The 15,990-nt window shown below is 37.1% G+C and overlaps 1 protein-coding gene across 1 annotated transcript; it reads right to left on the reverse strand.

The window, feature by feature from the left end:
- Positions 1-15,048: 15,048 nt before the first annotated feature.
- LOC121481524 (olfactory receptor 11H6-like) lies at positions 15,049-15,990 on the reverse strand. Its single transcript, XM_041738944.1, has one exon. It carries the CDS (start codon positions 15,988-15,990, stop codon positions 15,049-15,051), a length of 942 nt encoding a protein of 313 aa, XP_041594878.1.

The raw sequence follows: 15,990 nt of genomic DNA on the forward strand, positions 1-15,990 counted from the left end.
GCAGCTTCCTGAGGGGTAGAGAGGAAAAAGTGACAATGACAAATATGACCTTATTCCTTAATCTTCAGAAATATTTCCTTTTTGGAGATCCCTAACTCCCTCAGATTCTATTATTCCATTAAATAAATAGCTACGCTGCTGAAGATTATAAACCTTGGGTAGGGCTTGGTGATCAGACTTTAGATATTTGTATTCTCTCATTTCTCTCTCTGAACCTTCTCGCATTAAAACGCAGGATGTTATGCAGTAAGCAGCTTGGAGAAGGTTGATGGCAGTGCTCACAAATGTAAGTAGGTGTGAACATCACGTATTCGTTTCTATAGATTAAGAGAGATAGACCCTTACTACTGGACAGAGTTTCAATTACTAAAATGTTTGGAATTAGAGACCCAGATGTTAGGCATCAGAAGAGGGAGAAAGGTGACAACACACGGAAACCTTCTGCATTTCACTGTTATTCTGGATCAGTGTTGAATTGTAGGTGTCGGTGTCTAAAGTTATCTGACAACTGAGACAAAAATCATCAAACATACCATCCATTCTTCAGCGTTCATCATGGTTTGTCAACTCGATAAAAATTGGAACCCCCAGACATCTATATGATGGCTTTCATATCACTTCCATCTTCTACCTGTTGAACTTAAATGCTTCTGTAAAACCTTAGTCTAGGTTGAATCCCTACTTATAGGTCGAGAAACTGAGCAATGTAACTGGTATATTATTTAAGGATTTTTGAGGGTTTTCCCTGAAGTGACACACAGTGTCCCGGAAAGGCCTCCGTTCTTCTGGGTTAGGGATGGATGCAGACGCTCCCAAATGTCAGACACTGCCCAGCAGAGGCCTCTGGGAACCGAGAGCAGTGTGGGAGCCATAACCCCTCCCTCTGACCAAGATCCCCCTCCTACTCCCTTGCCTAGTCCAGATGTGGAAGGTTGGCATTGCTTTGGGAAGTTGAAGGAGAATCTTCATGAAAACTTCTTTCTCTGAGTAAGTCTTACGTGTCGTGTGATTTCCATGGTGAGACAAGCAAAACAAAGCCTGTGAAGTTGCCTACGTTTCTGTTGTTAGTAGTTTGGTCTTAATTTATTAATTTATTTCAGAATCCCCTCCACAGTGAGGGACAGACCTGGTTCTGCCCGGATTTAGCTCCTGGTTAAGAAGGACCAACTCTCCCTTCTTCCTCATCCCCATCTCTCGGTTCCCTGACAGCCAGGCCTCTCAGGTGTAAAGATGAATCTCCTTACATTCTTCGGGTGACATGAGGGGCTATTGTTTCCAGGATCACACAGGGGCGGTGGAGCTAGGAGGCCTACCTGAGGACTGTCCTGCACTTGTACTTCCTCTGAACCCACCTCCCCGTAGATCCGGCAGGTCTGACTTGTAATCCTCTGTTTCCAGGGCAGCAGAAGGCAGGCACGATGGAGAACATGGGCTCCTTGGCAGGCAGCAGCCCAGAGAGGGCGCTTGCGTTGCTGGACACTTCTGGTTTGGAGAGAAATATTGGCTCCACTACAGACTTATCTATGTTTCTCTGAAATCTGATTCCTCCTATGGGATAGTGTCTCCTGTGACTTCCAGAAGTGAGAATTGATGAGCGGGGATAGTCAGTTATATCCTCAATGTTCCCCTCCCTCAGGAGGCCCTTAATTGGCCTTTGGACTCAGTTTCCCCAGTGTTGATCAGATACTCCTATGCTATTCTTAGAGCAGATACTTATTTTTTTTGTTGCCCTTATGATAGTACCAGCACTATAGCAACACCAGCTTACTGGGACATGAGCTTTTTAAAAATTTTCTTCTTCCTTTGCATTCAGTCTTATTCATTTTTGAGTCTGCTGCAAGTTTTAGATTCTCATATATCAGTATCAGAGTCATGTTGTCAGATTTCTCATGAATGAGAATTCCTGTTAACTTACTCCATGGGTGGAAAGTGGCTATTCCTTCTTTATATTAACAGGTTTTCTTCCAGGTTCACTCTGTGCTTCTAGTATGACACTGAGAAGTAAATTTCATTTCATGGTGATCAAATTCCAAGAGTAGAGAACATGGAATGTGTGATGGAATGCCAAAGTTTTAAACGATAACTCCCCATCTAGTCCTTTAGGTTATTTCAGACCATTTTAGCAGGTGACCATAAAATTTGGCATGATTGTTGAATTTTCTTTGTTCTTTAGAGTGAGTTATTGCTGAGATAGATGACTCAAACTTTGGGTCCTTTCATTTTTATTACTTATATGTCTATATATGCATGTGTATATGGGTATGTGTGTATGGAGTTGAGATATTTAATAACTTTTTTTTCTGTTATTGGTTTGTAGCCATCTCTAGTGAGACTACAACCTTGTTAATAATTTATTGGCTACACAGCATCAATGAGCAAAAAGAGTTTCATGAAGGATTATGACTTGCCGTTTGCTTATTTTCGCAGGATCATTTGTGTTAGGTAGAAATGTTTTTGTCTTTTAAATGGTGACAGCACTTTTCCAGTCGTGAAAATTGATATCCTAGTATGCACAGCAGCCAGTTTTTTGAGTTATTTATTCATTAAAAGGTTTTAATGTTTGAATGCACAAAGAATTTTCTTGACACTAAAGCCTGCCAAAATTATTATTTGGAATCAAGAATTTATCTAACTTTCATTGGGTGGATGGTGTGATCCCATATACTTGAACTGAAGTATTAAACTGTAGAATTTAACTGGAGGGAGTTGAGGGGCACGTTTGATGTTTAAAAAATATATGTAAAAATACACACACACACCCACACACATACATACTATATTTTTCCATGCATAGTAAAGTTCTCCCTCCTGGTATTGAAAGACATTTGGGAAATACTCCCTTATTTTATTTTTTCCCATTTTATTGAGATATAAATAACATTATATAAATTATTTAATAATAAATTTATTTTTTATTGGTGTTCAATTTGTCAATATACAGAATAACACCCAGTGCTCATCCCGTCAAGTGCCCCCCTCAGTGCCCGTCACCCATTTACCCCACCCCCCACCCTCCTCCCCTTCCACCACCCCTAGTTCGTTTCCCAGAGTTAGGGGTCTTTATGTTCTGTCTCCCTTTCTGATATTTCCCACACACTTCTTATAAATTTAAGTTATAAAACATAAAGAGAGATAGATGATAGATAGATATGGCAAAATGATCAGTACTAAGTTTAATTTACATCCATGACTACACATAGTTACAAAATTTTTCTTTTGTTGGTATCTTTTAAGATTTATTTTCTTAGCAACTTTCGAATATGCGATTATAATATATTGTTAAGTCTAGCCACCATGCTGTACTTTATATCCTTACAATTTTTTTTACCTTTTAAATTGGAAGTTTGTAAATTTTGACCACCTTCACCCATTTTCTTCACTCTCCATCTCTGGTAACCACCAATCTGTTTTCTGTTGCTATGAGTTCAGTTTTTTGGATTCTACATATAAGTGATAACATGGAGCATTTTTTGTTCTCTGACTTATTTCACTTAGCATAATGCCTTCAACATTGCTAAGTGACATGCTTATGACATTCAAGCATGTCACAAGTTTCCTTTGCAGTATTTCCTCCTGGCTTAATAGTGTTCTATCATAATATATATAAAATGTATATAATAATAGGATATACAACATATATTTTAAATATATGTATTAAATATGTAGTAACCATATAATATATATGTCATATATTCTATTATTCTATTATCATGTAACATATATCCTATATATTCTACTCTATATTATATATTATGTGTATATATATTATATATATGTATATATATATGTATATTGTATATATGTATATATTGTTTTTTTGTTGTTTTTTTTAAAGAAGTTTATTTTTTTTAATTTTTATTTTTTTATTTATGATAGTCACAAAGAGAGAGAGAGGCAGAGACATAGGCAGAGGGAGAAGCAGGCTCCATGCACCGGGAGCCCGACGTGGGATTCGATCCCGGGTCTCCAGGATCGCGCCCTGAGCCAAAGGCAAGCGCTAAACCGCTGCGCCACCCAGGGATCCCTATATGTATATATTGTATATGTGTATATATATTTCACATTCATGTATTGATTTATCTGTGTTGAACCAACCTTGCATTCCATGGATAAATCCCACTTGAACATGGTGTATCCTTTTACTGTGTTGTTGAGTTATTTCTGTTAGCATTTTATCGACACAATTTCCATTTATATTCATCAAAGATATCGGCCTATTGTTTTACAGTAGTTTAAATATCATATGTCTAGGTTTACATTATATGTCTGGTGTTTACTATGCATTTTAGTTTTTGAGATTCTTGGATCCATATTTTGGTGACTAATACTAATTTTCAAAAATTTTTGGTCATTATTTCTTCAGTGTTTCTTCTTCTTTGAACAAACAGAATCAGATGTCATACCTTGAACAGTAACAGACTCAGCAGAAATAAATGGGTAGGTGGTAATGTTCTAGTTCATATATCTTTTCAGGTTTGAATAGTGACTCTACCACTTTCCTGTCTGGAACAGGGAGAAGAATAAAATAATTTTGAGTCTAAGTCTATTTTTGCTATCTTCTGTATTATATTATCCAAAAAAATGTTAACCCAGATAGGAAGAGGGGAGTGGCAATAAGTGCAGCAATATGAAGATGCAGTGTAGCTTACTCTATCATGGCTGCCTGAAAGAGTAATTATAAGCAGAATCTGAGTCCTCCCCCCACCATGCCTTTTCCTTCTTGGGGAATCAATTTGTAGTTGAGAAGGAGAGAGCTTTAGAGTAGTTGTTCCTTCCACTTGACACCTGCCTCTTCAGGAGACTTGGTCTTAAGAATGTTTACTGTGAATTGTCCCCAGGAAACCTGTAATTTTGAGTAAATTCCTTTTGTCCTCAGTGTTTCAGTTTCTTTAAAGAATAATAACATTATTTACTTCATACGGTTGGTATGAAGATGAAATGAGCTTGTTTGTAAAAACAGTTACATTTATATGTAAAGCCTGACACATTTTTATTACAAAGTAAGCATTTCCTATTATTACTGAGAAAGAGAAAAAGCCCAAAGAACTAATGCCTGAGTGCTGTACCTTAGTTTTCCCCACTAAGCCTAATATCTGCATATTAGATAAGTTTACTCCATGACTACGGTAGAATAAGACAAAGAAATGTCATTTTGTAGTTAGATATAAATAGGCACCAAGACAAGGGCACTCTAACAACCACAAAAATAATGGAACATCACCTTTTCCCCACTGGTGCGAGTAACTCCTGCTTCTTTACTATTGGCAACTCCAATCTTCCCTAATTCCTCCCACATTGTAGGTAAAAATGACTAAGATGTTAATCACTGAATTACTTACTTTCTGACAGCAGCGTTTCTAAAAACAGATTCCAATTTTGTTTAACTTTCCCCAAATCACACAAAGTTAAAATCTTTTTTTTAAAATTTATTTATGATAGTCACAGAGAGAGAGAGAGAGAGAGAGAGAGAGAGAGAAAGAGGCAGAGACATAGGCAGAGGGAGAAGCAGGCTCCATGCACCGGGAGCCCGACATGGGATTTGATCCCGGGTCTCCAGGATCGCGCCCTGGGCGAAAGACAGGCGCTAAACTGCTGCGCCACCCAGGGATCCCTTGATTCTATTTTTTATGTCTTCTCTTGGTTTGTTCTCTTAGTATCTGTGCACACATATATTCCACTTACTTTTCAAGATCTAGCTCAGATGCCATTACTTCTGTATTATATTATATATTCAGCCTTACAAGCAGAATTGGCTATGACTTTGCTTCCATAATATTATTCACACAACTCCACTATGTAACATTCAAGTTATTAGATAACTCATATTATTGTCTTGTAAGAAGTTAAAAGCTTAGAAAGGGACTTCCAGAATGAAAGAGTAAGAGCCTTCAAAACCCCACTCCTTCAAAAAGCATCAAGCAGGAATTATTAAAATAAGTTTTATCAGAACTCTGGAAATTAGCCAAAGGCTTGCAGCAATTTAAGATTTTTTTTCCCAGTAGAAGAGCTGAATCTTGATAAGAAGAGTGAAATTTGTGGCATTTTACCTGGCCTTATTCTCACCTCCCTTACCCATTAGCCTTCAAAAACCAGCAGCCTTGCAGCCATGGTATCTGTGAAAATCAATAGGCTAGCAGCCATTAGGGAGGGAAGACTGGGTTTGGAACTCCTCCAAAAGCTCTGTCACCAGAGAACTCTCACTTTTTGGTCCATCTTACAGCTCCCTGGAAAAGCCCCATTTACAGGACTTGTTATTTGGCCTGAATCAAAGGTTGCTCAGTGGGAAAAGGTGTAGCCCGGGATATTTTTGAAAATAGTGAAGGTGATTGTTTTAACATTGCAGCTGCTTGGAGCAGTGATGTCAGCTAGGACAAATGGGAAGCTGGATAGAAAAAAAAACTTAAAAAGTAGATCTGGGGACTGAGATGTCTATTGTGATCTTTGAAATGTTCCAGTGTATTCCTGGAGATCTAGAAGAGCACACACATGTGCAGGGCTGTGCACATTTCCAATGAAAACTTAAGAAGGCTATAATATTTTACCTGAGGCCATATCTGAGGTCCTGCACAAGTGGGAGATAAAAGTTAAAAGAGTTATAAACTGATGAAGCTTTGGCCTAACCCAGTTGCTTTACAAAGAATGGATAACCTTTTGGTTGAAGGTGTTTAAGGAAATCTCTGTGCAATTATGATCTGACCACTAAGCTAGCCAAACAGAGACTTCAGTAGCTACATATAACAGGTGATATCGACTTTATAGGATTAGTAAAAAAAAAAAAAAGTCATTGAAGAAACAGTACCATTAGTTTTTAGAACAACCACATGAAACAAATAAAAACCCAGAGAAGTAGGGAAATTAAAAAAAAAAGCCAGCAGTCAATAGGAACTATCTTCAGGGAGTCCATATGTGGGACTTACTAGGCAGAGTTTATTTTTTTTAAATAATAAATTTATTTTTTATTGGTGGTCAATTTGCCAACATACAGAATAACACCCAGTGCTCATCCCGTCAAGTGCCCACCTCAGTACCCACCACCCAGTCACCCCCACCCCCTGCCTCCTCCCCTTCCACCACCACTAGGCAAAGTTTAAGCTTTTATAAAGAACTTCAAAGAAACTGAAGAAAATTCTATCTAAAGAATTAAAGGAAATTATAAGAATGATGTCTCACCAAGTAGAGAATATCAAGAAAGAGATATGAATTATCAAAAAGAACCATATGGAAACTCTTTGTTGAAAAGTACAGTGTCTAATAAAAATATTTAATAGAGGGATTCAACAGAATATTTGTGTGGGCAGAAGAAAGAATCAGCAAATTTGAAAATACATAGAGAATAATCTGATAAATAAAAGCAAAAGAAATGAAGGAAAATAAGGAAAATGGTCAGAGTTTCAGAGAATGGTAGGATACCATTAGGGATACCAACACGTAATGGGAGTCCAAGAATGAGAAAAGGAGATTAAAAGGGGGAGGAAAATATTTGAAGAAAGAATGGCTTAATATCCCCCAAATTTAATGAAAAGCATGAATTAACACATCCAAGAAGCTTAATAAGTTTCAAGTAGGATAAATTCAAAGAGATCCACATCTAAACACATCAGGGTCAAACTCTTGAAAGAAGAAGACAGAAAATTGTGAAAATGGCAAGAGAAAAGTCATCACATAGAAGTCATCCTAAATAAGACTAACAGCTGACCTCTCATTCAAACCATGGAAACCAAAACGGAGTGAGTTGGTATTTTCAAATGAACTGAAAGAAAAAGATAGTCAATTAGTAATTTTATATCTGGGAAGTCTATCTTTTACAAAAGAAGGAAAAATTAAACATTTTCAAACAAAAACCGAGAGAATTTGTTGCAAGTAAACTTGCATTACAAGCAATATTAAAAGAAACCTTTCAGGTAGAAATGAAAGGACTAGACTTGAATCTAGCTAAAAAAGTAAACACCAATAAAGGTAACAATGAAGGTAAATATAAAATAAAATATAAATGTGTTTTTACTTGTGACTCTTTTCTTCTCCTGATTCAAAAGACAACTTCATAAGGCAATAATTATAAAACTGTGTCAATGGCTTTATAATGTATAAAGATGTCATTTGTATAGCAACAAAAGCAGGGGATCCCTGGGTGGCGCAACGGTTTGGCGCCTGCCTTTGGCCCAGGGCGCGATCCTGGAGACCCGGGATCGAATCCCACATCAGGCTCCCGGTGCATGGAGCCTGCTTCTTCCTCAGCCTGTGTCTCTGCCTCTCTCTCTCTCTCTCTGTGACTATCATAGATAAAAAAAAAAATTAAAAAAAAAAAAACGTGTATTCCTTCCGTTACACACAACACTCTCTCTCTTAAAAAAAAAAAAAAAAAAAAACAAAAGCAGTAAGGAGGAGGGAGAGAAAGGAGGTACATTCAAGCAATGTTCTTCTATACTATTAAAATAAAATTGAAACTAATATACATTAGATAGTTTTAAGATGCAACCACTAAGAAAATAATTCTGAAAATACATCAAAAGAAACAAAAGAGAAATCAAAATGGGTACTAAGAAATACATATTTAACACAAAATGAGGTAATAATGAAGGAAGAGATTTTCAAAAATAAATGAGAGGAAGTAATCTTTCCCACTCATTTTATGAGGCCGGTATTACTCTGAGACCCAAACCAGACAAAGATGTCAGAGGTAAATAAAACAGACCAGTATTCCTTATGAACATAGACAAAAAATATCTCAAAAGAATATTAGCAAAAAAAATCCAGTAATACATAAAAAGATAAATACATCATGACCATGTGGGATCTATCACAGGTTAGTTTCACTTTCAAAATCGTAAATGTGTTACTTACCATATGAATAAAATAAGGTAAAAAAATATATGATCCTCTCAATAGATACCAACAAAGCATTTTACAAATTTCAACATTATTCATGATAAAAATCCTAAAAAATAAAATAAAGAAAAACCTAGGAATAGGAGGGAACCTCCTCAAGTTGATAAAGGGCATCTATAAAATATTCACAGCTAATCTTACATATAGTGGTGAAAAACTCCAGGCTTACCTAGTGTCATGAGTACTGGATGTTCTAAGCCTCAGCAAGAAAAAGAAATAAAAGACACCCTGATTGTATTTATAATAGCATGAAAAAGAATAAAAATCTGACAAATTAATTTAGCAAAAAACCTTGAATAGTGACAACTACAAAGCATTGTTGCAAGTTACCATAAATCTAAAATAGAGAACCCATGTTATTGGAATGGAAGACTTAATATAATTAAGGTGGCAATTCTCCTTGAGTTATCTTCAATGGAAATTAATGACTTGACCTTCAATTTTTTTTCATGTCCTGATGGCTCATTTCTTTTTGCCACTGAAAAATATTCCACTATATAGGTGTATCAATTTGTTGTCCATTCACCCACTTAAGGACTTCTTTGTTGCTTCCAGTTTTTTATAATTATGAGTAAAGCTAGTATAAGCATTGTGTGCAGGTTTTCTTTGTAGACATAAGTATTTGAATCAACCTGGTGAATGCCTGGGGGTGCATTTGCTGATTGGTATGGCATAATTAAGTTCAGTTTGGGAGGAAACTGCCAAATTGTCTTCCACGGTGACTATCATTTTGTATTCTCAGTGAATGGCCAGCGAATGGCAGTTCTCGTTGCTCTGCATCTTCGTCAGCAGTTGGTACTATCAGTTTTTTGATTTTGGCCATTCTTGTTAATGACTTGTAATGGTATCTCATTATGTTGATTTGCAATTCCTTAATTATGGGTGATGTGGAATATCTTTTCATGTGCTTATTTTTCACCTGTACATCTTCCTTTTTTGTAATGCCTTTATTTGGATTTGGTAGCAGGATAATGGTGCTCCCTCAGTTTCTATTTTCTGAAATATATTGCGGAAAGTTGGCACCATTTCTTTGTTAAATGTTTGATAGAACTCACCAGTAAAATCATATGACCTTGTTGATTATATTTTTAAAAGGTTATTAATTATTGATTTCCTTTTTTATATAGTTATAAATTCTAGATACATAGCTATAGTTTATGTATATATGCATATATATATATATATATTCTGATTATCTATTCCTATTTCTCCTTGTGTGGATTATAGTTTGTGCCTTTTGAGGACTTTGTTCATTTCATCTACATTATTAAATTTGTGGGCACAAACTTAGAGAGATTCTTTACTATCTTTTTAATGTCCACCTATGTCTTCTCTCTCTGTTTTTTTTTTTTTTTTCACTTGGTTAGCCTGGCTAGAGGTTTACTAATTTTTAAAATATTTTTGAAGAACTAGCTTTTGTTTCATTGATTTTCTCTATTTTTTCTGTTTTCAATTTCATTGACTTCTGCTCTAAATTTTATTATTTTTTTCTGCTCTTTTAGGCTTAAATTGTTCTTTCTCCAGATTTCCTAAAGTATAGAATTATATAATTAATTTTATATATTTATTATTTTCTAATAGATGCACTTAATGCTATAAGCCTCCTTCTAAATACTGATTTTGCTACATCTCTCAAGTTTTGATGAGGTATATTTTCATTTTTATTCAGTTTAAATGTTTTTTTTTAATATCATGAGACTGCTTTGTAGAATAGAAGTGTGTTAAGTTCCAAACATTTGGGAATTTTCCAGTTGTCTTTCTGTTATTGATTTCTACTTGAATTTCAACGTAGTCTGATAACACTTTGTATTATTTTTATTATTTTTTTTACATTTCAAAAATTTAAATTAAATTTGCCAACACAGTATAACACCCAGTGCTCATCCCATCAAGTGCCCTCCTCAGTGCTGTCACCCAGCTACCCCAGCCCCCCCCCACCTCTCCTTCCACAACCCTTTGTTTGTTTCCCAGAGTTAGGAGTCTCTCATGGTTTATCTCCCTCTCTGATTTTTCCCACTCAGTTCCCCTCCTTTCCCTAAGAGTTCTTTTCAGTATTTGTTATAGTCTATGTATGAGTGAAACCATTTGGTGATTGTCCTCCTCCAGTTGATTTATTTTTATTCTTTTAAACTTTGTTAAGGTGTGTTTTATGGTCAAGAGTGACCAGAATATGGTTTATCTTGGTGAATAATGTGCTATGCAAGTTCAGGAAGAATGTTTGTTGTGTTGTTGGATGGAATATATAAATGTCAAATAAATTCAGTTTATTGATAGTGCTACTTAGGTAAACTCTATCTTTACCAATTTTCTGTTTGCCTAATCTATCAGCTACTGAAAAAGAGATGTTTAGCTTAAATATAATATATAATTATATATATATACTAACTATAATAATACAAGTGGATTTCTTTTGTTCTCACTCTTTGCAGTTCTCTAGGTTCTTGCCTCATATGTTCTTAGGCCCAACACATTAATATTGTTAGTTTTAAGTTTGGAAAGCATCCTGTTAGAAAATTATATGAAATTATAAAATATTACAATTATGAAAAAACTTAATGGAAATATATAAATTGTATTATTTGGTTTACCTTAAAAAAAGGAAATAAATGACTCAACTTTAAAATTCATGTGGAAATGCCAAGGGACCCAGAATACTTAAAATTGGAGGATTCTAACTCCCTGATTCCAAAGCCTACTACAAAGATACAATAATGGGGATCCCTGGGTGGCGCAGCGGTTTGGCGCCTGCCTTTGGCCCGGGGCGCGATCCTGGAGACCCGGGATCGAGTCCCACGTCGGGCTCCTGGTGCATGGAGCCTGCTTCTCCATCTGCCTGTGTCTCTGCCTCTCTCTCTCTCTCTCTGACTATCATAAATAAATAAAAATTAAAAAAAATATTAAAAAAAAACCCACAAAGATACAATAATGAAGACTGTGTGGTACTGGCATGAGAATAGACCAATAGAGTTAGAATTAAGCATCCAGAAATAAATCCTTATATTTATGGTTTAATATTCAACAAGAGTGCTGAATAATTCACTGTAGGCAAGAATAGTCTCAACAAATGGGTATCCACATGCAAAAGAATGAAGTTGGATCTCTCTGTATATAAAAATTATTTCAAGATGGTCAGTCAATAATCTTAAATGTAAGAGATAAAGCTGTAAAACTCTCTGAAGAAAATAGGCATAAATATTTGTGATGTGGGTAAGGCAGTGACTTCTTTACTGAAAGAACAAGAGACACAAATAAATTGGACTTCATCAAAATAAAAAAAACTTCCATGTTGCAAACGACACCTCCAAGAAAAGTGACAAGCAACCCACAGAATGAGAAAATTTTTGCAAATCATTTCTCTGATAAGACACCTGCATCTAGGATATTTTAAAAACTCTTAAAACTCAACAGCAATAAGAAATAAGAACTAAGTCAATTAAAAATGGGGCAAAAAATTAGAACTGACATTTCTTCAAAGAAGATTCATGAATGTCCAGTAGTTACATGAAGGGATACTTAATATAAGTGATTAGGAAAATGCAAATCAAAACCATAGTGAGCTACTACTTTATAATGTCTAAGTTAGCATAAAAGAAAAAAAGAAAGAAAAAGAAAAAAAGAGACAGGAAAGGAGAGAATAGCAAGTGTGGCTGGGATGCAGAGAATTTGAAACTCTAATAACTGCTGGTGGCATTATAAAATAGTATAGCAACTTTGGAACACAGTCCAGAAATTCTTTGAAAGAGTTATCACAGGATGCCTGGGTGGTTCAGCAGTTGAGCGTCTGCCTTTGGCTCAGGTCATGATCCCAGGGTCCAGGGATCGAGTCCCACATCCGGCTCCATGCAGGGAGCTTCTCACTCTGCCTGTGTCTATGCCTCTCTCTCTGTGTCTCTCATGAATAAATAAATAAAATCTTAAAAAAATAAGCCACCCAGCCTGTGGTGTTTTGTCATGGCCACCTATGCAGACTAGTACACATCCAGGAGAAATGAATGTCTATGTTTGCACAAAAATGTGTACATGAATATTCATAACCTTATTCATATCAGCCAAAAAAATGGGAACAGCTTAAATGCCTATGAGTTAATGAATGTGTAGACAAAATATGGCATATCCGTACAGTTGAATATTATTTGACAATAAGAGGAATAAAGTACTCTTCACTGCTATAACATGGTTGAATTGTTTGTGGATGGACATTATGCTAAGTGGAAGCAGCCAGCTACTAAAAGCCACGCAGTGCATAATCCCACTTTTTTGAAATGCCCAGAATAGGCAAAACTCATAGGAATAGAAAGTAAATTAGCGGTTTCCCAGGGATGAAGGGAGAGGGTAGTAGGGAGTGACTGCTAATTGGTATGGGATTTCTTTTTGAGGTTATGAAAATATTGTAAAATTATTAGTGGTAATAGTTGCACAGTTATGTGAATAAACTAAAAACACTGAATTGTCTACTTTTAAAGGGTGAATTTTATGGTATATAAACTGTATTTCAATCAAGTTGTTACAAAACAAAACAAAAAAGGTTAGAAAAGTTTATTTCCATCACTGGATTGTGTCTCTCTGAGGACAGGAAAGGATTATTGCTAAAATGGATTATTCTAAAGGCTAGTACAGTACCACGATAGAATTTTATATTCCTTGTTCTTTTTAATACACATATATTCCAATTGTAAATGTGTGAACATATTCGAAAGAGATTTATCTATATTGAATATAAAATTTTTTCAGCAAAGCAATGATAATTATACTTGTGTTATAACATGTCTTATTGCCATCTAATATTCAGTTTGGTTGATTTGCACCAAGGGGGGTTTTGTAAAGAAAAGGAATGTGGATGTGGTTTCACTCTGTGTTATTGTGGAGTTTAGAAGTCCCTAATTTTTTTTTAAGAGAAGGAATGGTGGGGGGCGGGGGGAAGAGAAGGAATGGGGGAGAGAGAATCTTTAGTAGGCTCCACACCCAGTACAGAGCCTGATGTGGGGCTGGATCTCACAACCCTGAAATCATGACCTGAGCCGAAATCAAGAGTCGGACACTTTACTGACTGAGCCACACAGGTGTCCCATAGGGGTCCCTAAATTTGAACGCAGTGGTTCCCAGAACTCTCTCTGTATTATAACTTCCTGGGGAGCTTTGCAGAATATCTGGGGTGCCTACACCCCACCCCCAAATCTGAGTCAATTAGTTGAGAACCACTGCTTGAGCGGAGGTAGGGGTCTTTAGAACTACATGGGGTTGTGATTACTGGGAGCCCACAGAGAATCTGCTGTAAATCATGGCTTTCCAACTTTAGTGTGTATAACTCATGGGGATGAAATGCACATTCTATTTTAATAGGCCTGAGACTGAGATCCTACCTTCTAAGAAGATCACCAGTGATGCCTAGGGAATGATCCCCAAATCAGATTTTCAGTGATTAAGGTTGTACATTTGAAAATGTGCAGGAGTGAAAGCATGGTTAGTAAGAAGAACACGAAATAAAGGAGTTACATTATTTGACGAGAGGATTGATGAGGAGAAGGAAGCAGATAATTTCTTAAGACCTTGACTTTCATCTTGGTGAGGCTCTTCCATTGATTTGATTATCATTGAATGGTTGGCCCAACCACGTTAGGTTGACCTCACATTTTTCTAGAAGTTTTTTCATTTTCATCAGAAAGACATATAAAATATAGATTGTTTTGGAGTTTGCATAATTTCTTTAGATATTGTCCTGTCAATAGGGTGACAAGGGTGACAAAAATCCAGTGAGGAAATATAAACAAATGTATTTTCTTTATTTAAATAGACAATATTGACATTTTTGTTCTAGGCGTGATGTTGGGTTCTAGAACTATAGAAATTAATAAAGCATAGGCCCTGCTCTTGAAAAATTAACCATCTGTGAAGGATGGGAGGCATGTAGGACAGATCTGTGAACAGCTAACTATAACACAAGAAGAAAATGAATCACGTGTTCAGTAGAAGAACACACAACATGCTATGGAAGAGGCAGTTGATTTCACCTGGGGAAACACTTCATCGATGACCTGGTATTTAGAATTTTGAAATGCCTCCTTCAAAATGTTCACGTTTATTTTCTAGTTTCTCAACTGTTCACTGACAGGAGACTCACGGCATTGATCTCATCTGGGAATAACACACATCACGGACCAATTTTTAGGAACCTCCCAGAATTTTCTTCAAGGCAGCCTTCATTTCTTTATTCCGGAGGCTGTAGATCATGGGGTTGAAAAAAGGGGTCAAAACTGAGTAGAATAGAGTTGTGAACTTCTGCATTCCCTCTGCTTGTCCTGACCCTGGGCTCACATATGTCATCATGACGGAACCATAGAACAGAAACACGACAGCCAGATGCGAGCAGCAGGTAGAAAAGGCCTTCTTCCGGCCAGCTCTGGAGGGCACCTGCACTACAGCCCGCACCACCAGGCTGTAGGAGCCGATTATGTACAGGAAGGTGGCAAAGATGAGGAGAGAACTCATGGTGCCACAGATGAGAACAGTCCCTGGGATTGGGACACAGGCTGAAGCCAAGGCCAGCAGAGGACCCAGGTCACACAGAAAGTCATCAATTACATTCGGGCCGCAAAACGGTAGCTGGGTCACCAGTATCACGGGGATCAGAAACCAGAGAAAACCGTAAACCCAGCAAAAGATGACCAGACGGACGCAGAACTTAATAGTCATGACAGTGGGATAGTGCAGGGGGCGGCAGATGGCAAGGAAGCGGTCATAGGCCATGATGGACAGAAACAAGCATTCGGTCGTGCCCAGGGAGAAGAAGAAGTACAACTGGAGCAGGCACCGATCGAAGGAGATGGTTTTGGTCTGGGAGAGGAGGTTGGCCAGCATGTTGGGCACATCGGAGTTGACGTAGCAGATCTCCAGGAAGGAGAAGTTAGCCAGCAGGACGTACATCGGGGAGTGAAGCCGGCGGTCCCCGTGCACCGCACACACGATGGCCATGTTTCCAAGGAGCGTCAGCGTGTAGGTCACAAAGAATATAGAGAAGAGGAGGAACTGGACTTCCCGGCGGCAAGGGAAGCCCAGGAGGACGAAGTCCTGCCCGCTGCGGGAAGCGTTTCTGGTCTCTGAGGTCAT

This window comes from Vulpes lagopus, chromosome 23 (assembly GCF_018345385.1).
Source record: "Vulpes lagopus strain Blue_001 chromosome 23, ASM1834538v1, whole genome shotgun sequence".
Lineage (NCBI taxonomy): Eukaryota > Metazoa > Chordata > Mammalia > Carnivora > Canidae > Vulpes > Vulpes lagopus.

Bases quoted from the DNA above. Each gene is read 5' to 3' on its own strand.
- LOC121481524 (XM_041738944.1), bottom strand. From the start codon at position 15,990: ATGACCTCAGAGACCAGAAACGCTTCCCGCAGCGGGCAGGACTTCGTC.